The following is a 5,428-nucleotide window of genomic DNA, read 5'->3' as shown; positions in this document are numbered from 1 at the left end:
TTTTTAGTTTGTATTAGTAGATTCTACTTAAATATAAAAATTATATTTGTGTGTTTAAATAAATATTGTTACCCGATTCCTGTTGTACTATTTAAAAAAATTAAAATTTTAATCAAAATAGTTTATATTCTAATCACACAAATAACAAATAAAATAAATTGTGTATCATTTTAAAGAGGTTCCTATTTTAATGAAGAAAAAAAATAATTATATTAAAATACAAATACATAAAAAAATTATTATTTGTACACTAAACATTTTTGTACCTATATAAAAATATATTTATTATTCATTAATCACATATATAAATTATTTTTAATTAACAAAATAAAAAAATTTGTGTATAATTGTTAAAAAAATACTGGTATCAAAATAGTATTTATTATAAAGATGTATATACATCAGGAATAATAAAAATTAATCACTTAAATTGTTTCTTTTAGATATTCATTACTAATAAATTCATAAATATATCTTACTTTTTATTGTAATATATCCACCATTACCTAAATTTTGAATAAAATAAAAAATATATTTAATTTATTATTTACCATGATGGCAGTAAAGACAATAAATTTTATTTATTTGTTTAATTATTCAATAGAAGATTTTTACATAATATCTAAAAATAAAAAGATAAAAATACTTCCTACAAAAATAGTAATAATACATACTACCATCATCGCCTACACAAATATGAAAATTACAAAAAAAAATTAAATATGAGATCATGTTCCTCTATGTCCATGTACCAAACTTCCTCTATGTCCATGTTATATAAACTAGATATTAGTTATCAAAATCCTTAAAATGAGACTTTGTTCACACTTGTAGATCATGTGTTGCCAACTTGTCATAACACTCTCTTTAGCTCCTTTAGTTGATTCATCATTCTCTCCCATTCTTTCACATATGTTGCTTTAGCTATAGAGAAAATCAGGACCCCTGTTCTACCTCCAAAACTCCAAAAGCCTTCTTACAATTGGCAGCATTGGCATACAAAATTTACAACGGCACCATACAAGTCAAATATGTGAAATGGCTAGAAATATTTATCAACTGTAGGGTTCATTTGGCCTTCAGCAAAATCTTAAATACCTGGGAAATAACTGTACTAACAATTTACAACAGATAAGCAGCAACTTCCTGAATCTACAAGTTCATTAAGTTAAATAACAAAATATAAACTGTAAACCAGTTTGCATACTCTCTACTTTTAAGATTAAAAAAAACAAGGAATTAAGGAATTTCACTGAATGGGAAAGATGAGAGCATAACCTAAATGAACAATAACAAGTCATTGATATGAAAGGAGTACTGGAGTAGTAGGCACATGAAAAGCTTTGACCTCAATTTGAGCTGCTACTTTAACTGCATTTTCCAAATGATCTACTTACACTATTCTACTCATTCACATGCCAAATCTTCACACTGCTAGTTAAGATTTCCATTACCACTCTGAATCTAGAACCTCACATTCTGATCAGCGAACCATAATTGCAGTACTTGCCTTTTCCCTTCTCAGTCATGATCTAACACCAAAACTACCTTCTTTTAGCATCAATGTAAGCTTCTATGAAGTATTGTTGTTGCTGGCCGTTAAAAAGTAGCAAGACATTAACCAAGCAAAGAAAACGAGCAAGGATATTTTCACAACATAGGTAGCTCAGTTGTGTTTTACTTTCCATTTGCTTGATAGTGATAAAATTCAATACTATCACTCAGCGCTGAACCGATAGGATTTGGGTGGTCTCTGGTACTTGTATGCCTGTGACTGGCAGCAATATATACATCAAGAGTATGGACAGAGGCTTCAGGCAAGTAAGCTCCAGTATTCTCATTTCAATATTCCATACTAGTATCTCAATCTCTGCAAAACCCTACTCATTTTATTCAAATGCCACATTATGTTCGCTAACCTCAGCAATCAATGGAGAAACCATATTTGAAAACCTGCAGAGTGCCAACTTGAGAAAATTTAGTTACATGTTCATTTTCTACTTCAAAAAATATCGAATTTAAATGGAAAACCTAGTAACATTACAACACTGCTTAATGTTGCTTACTTTTATAACACCTAGACTAAGAAATTAGTTGTATATAGCAAGATCACTAGAACAACCAGGCAATCCAACCGGATTACAAATTTCAATACAATGTTATACATTGTTATCAAATACCTTCTTTTTATCATATATCTGAATCAAACTGGAAAAAACGTGCAACCAGACTGCATAAATACTTGTGAATTTACATTTTCTTCATAACGTCCTCAATTTTCTCGGAGGCTTCATACATATTTTTCTGTTTGACTTCTTCCAATAGCAGACGACAAGTTTTCAATCTAGGCATTACACCTTGATCAATCATGTCCTCAAATAAAGAGTATGCCCACTTGTATCTATCTGCTCTACAGAGCCCATGAATCAGAAGTGTATAGGTAGAGATATCAAGACCAAGATGATGTTTGTTGACCATGTCATTCAATATATCCTTCAACCAACTATCTACTTTTCCCGTTTTAAAGCATAATTTGATCATTGGGTGGTAAGTTTGAAGATCAGGCTTACAGAGGCCCACATCTTGCATCTCCCGCAATATGTCAAAAGCCCTATTCTCTTGTGCATAATGACAGAACATAGAAATCATTGAATTATAGGTGGATGTATTTGGGACAACACCATCATTAAGCATCGTCACCTTGAATACAAATGTAGCATCATCTACTTTGCCTGCTCTCCCTAATGTGTAAATGAATGAATTGTAGAATAAGGTATCAGGTTTGCATCCAACAGACCTCATTCTCTCAACTACTTGCAAAGCTTCCTCAAATTTTTCTGCCTTCGCCAATGCAGACATGATGGTAGTATAAGTAACCACATTTGGGGAGCAACCATGTGCTTGCATTTCATCAAGCAGCTTGTAGACCCTGTCAAAATTCTGTTCTTGGCAATAGCATTGGATGATGGTTGAGTAACTTATAACACAAGGGTGACAACCATGTCCTTTCATCTCTTGGATTGTCCACTGTGCCTCATCCACACGACGGACTTTGCACCAGCCGTGAATAAGTATGTTAAACGTATAAGCATTTGGAGCAATGTGCTGCTTTAGCTCCAAGAAAATTTCACGAGCTTGTTCAACAAATTCCTCTTTGCATAGCGTATCAAGCAACAAGTTCATGGATTCAGTGTTCTTCTCCAACCCAAGAGATTCTAAGCTATCAAATATCCTTACTGCATCTTCCCACTGTCCTGCACCAACAAACCTCCTCATCACCTTAGCTATAGTATTCAGAGTAACAAGACCCACCTCATGCATTTCTTCCAAGAAATCTCTCAACTTTTCCATTTGCTTCATTTTCCCTAATATGTCTATCATCATATCATACGATTCCGGCGAGTGTCTAAAGCCTGATCGCAAACCGGCCCATTTGAATATCCCCAATGCAGACCTCCAATCGTCTTTAAATCGATGGAGTAACCTTTGAATAAGGTTCTGAGATAGATGTATACCATCACAAGCTGGATCATTGAACAGAGACCGGAGAATTTCTCGGTCGCTGTTCCCTTTGCTAGCTTTTGCAATGAGAATATCAGCATATTTAGTAAGCCCTAGACATTGTTCTTCATGCCAAAACTCTCTAGCTCCTACACAGTGAGAAGATACTAACTGTGAAGAGAAACTTCTAGATACCAGAACCTTACAACATAGGCTAGCGGAATCGCTGGCAACAGAACGATATATTGAGTGCATAGGGGTGATTTTCAAGTGAACTCAAAACAGCCACAGTAACAAAAAGGGACTGAGGAACAAAACCCTGCTAGACAAGTAAGCATAAAGAAAATTAGGTTTTCCATCAAGCAACAAATAATGAGAGCTAATATCTTATATCAAAATTAATAAAGTATACTTGGAAAAATAATGATTAATTGAACTTACTTGTTGATCATATTCATACAGATACAAGAAAAAACAAAAATATAGAAGGGCAACAAACAAGAAGCAAAAGCAAAGCAGACCTTACCTCTGTTTCCTCGGGCTGCACCCACCCCAGCCAGTCTCGCCGGAGGTCCTCTGCTTTCGCTGCCAATCTGCTCTTGCCGTGGCAGCCTCTATTCTCCTCTCCTAGTATCACCGTCGCTGCTATGTCCTCAGTCACAGCTTTGTCACTGCAGCCGTCTATTCGTTATGATTAAAATTTTGGAAGATTTTCACATGTACCAGTGACTGGTACACTGGTATACAGTAAATCTAATTCAATTACATATTGACACACTCATTCCCAGCAAAGCACCTATCAATGAGTTGGAATCAGAAAAATTAGTAACCAACAACTCAGAAATCAGAATCAATATAACAAAACTTAACAATGCAGTGAAGCACATAAGGATACACTCATCCGCCACCAGAAGAGCCAACAATAACAAACAAGTTTTTAAGTTTAACTAATTTGACTCAAGAACAAGCTAACAACTACTAAATTAACTGAGAATTAGAACAATAGCACAAAAATAACTCAGAAAATTACCAATAATCAACAATAATTAACCCAGAAGTCAGAACAAAATAACAACAATCCAGCCCTATTAATAACAATGAACAATGAAGAAAATTAACTCAGAAAACAACAATTAACCCAGAAAAACAACAATCAACAATCAACATAAATAAATCCAGAAAAACAGAAATTAACTCCCAAAAATGAAACTGAAGAAGCAGTGGAGGGATGGAGGCTTACAAACTCAGAAATTCAGTGACTCAAAATAAGCAGAAATTAACAAACTCAATCAGAAATCAGAAAACCAAACGAAAGTACAAAACAAGCAAAAATAAATTGAAGCAGCAGTGCTTACTGGCAGCGAAGGAGGAAGGCAAGTGACGGCGACGGAGGAATGGGAAGTGACGGCAACGGAGGAGGGGAAGTGAGCTCGGACAGAGAGCAACAGACAGCTCGAAGAGGGATGCTGGCCTCGGACACAGAGAGAGAGAGAGAGAGGGTGGGGTGTTTCTTCGTTCTTCTTACTTCTGATTGCAAAACGGCGTCGTTTTTCACTGATGCACTGAACGTCTAAACCAAAAACCATGAAAAAACCCGGCCGGTTCTGGTAATTTACTGATTAACCGCCGGTTCGTCCAATTCTCTAATTAATTTTTTGTAAGGCAGTTTTATACTTTAACCGAACTAGTTAAATAATCGATTTCTGATTAATCCAATGGCCGATTCAATTTTTAAAACATTGTTTAAGCCTGAAGGAAAAACTGGAAAAGGGACGTGTGTGACGAGAAGTCGAGAAGGGGCTTGGTTTTTGCCATTCTGTTTCTCTTTTGTTTTTTAAACTTTAATCCAAACTGTGTCGTTTTATATAAATCCGATCAGTTGATTTACCAGTTCTTGAACAATTTTTGAAATGGTGATTTTTCTTGA

At 34.8% G+C, this 5,428-nt stretch overlaps 1 protein-coding gene across 4 annotated transcripts; it reads right to left on the bottom strand.

Moving 5' to 3' along the window:
* Positions 1–650: 650 nt before the first annotated feature.
* LOC130935647 (pentatricopeptide repeat-containing protein At3g04130, mitochondrial) lies at positions 651–5,020 on the bottom strand. 4 transcript variants are annotated; one of them, XR_009067932.1, is made up of 4 exons: positions 4,857–5,020; positions 4,028–4,297; positions 2,181–3,820; positions 651–1,953 (listed from the first exon to the last, which is right to left on the bottom strand). XR_009067932.1 is itself a non-coding variant. In XM_057865489.1 (2 exons), the coding sequence occupies exon 2, from the start codon at positions 3,754–3,756 to the stop codon at positions 2,251–2,253; it is 1,506 nt and encodes a 501-aa protein (XP_057721472.1). In that variant the 5' UTR covers positions 3,757–3,820; positions 4,028–4,291; the 3' UTR covers positions 651–2,250. The 4 variants fall into 4 exon arrangements, 1 of the variants encoding a protein (XP_057721472.1); XR_009067933.1 differs by having other exon boundaries at positions 4,028–4,172; positions 4,857–5,010; XR_009067934.1 differs by lacking the exon at positions 4,857–5,020 and having other exon boundaries at positions 4,023–4,291.
* Positions 5,021–5,428: the final 408 nt, after the last annotated feature.

The sequence above is a fragment of the Arachis stenosperma genome, chromosome 6, assembly GCF_014773155.1.
Source record: "Arachis stenosperma cultivar V10309 chromosome 6, arast.V10309.gnm1.PFL2, whole genome shotgun sequence".
In the NCBI taxonomy this organism is placed as follows: domain Eukaryota; kingdom Viridiplantae; phylum Streptophyta; class Magnoliopsida; order Fabales; family Fabaceae; genus Arachis; species Arachis stenosperma.
This window is presented reverse-complemented; position numbering and strand designations above follow the sequence as displayed.

Coding starts and splice junctions, on each gene's coding strand:
- LOC130935647 (XM_057865489.1), bottom strand. CDS start 3,756: ATGCACTCAATATATCGTTCTGTTGCCAGCGATTCCGCTAGCCTATGT.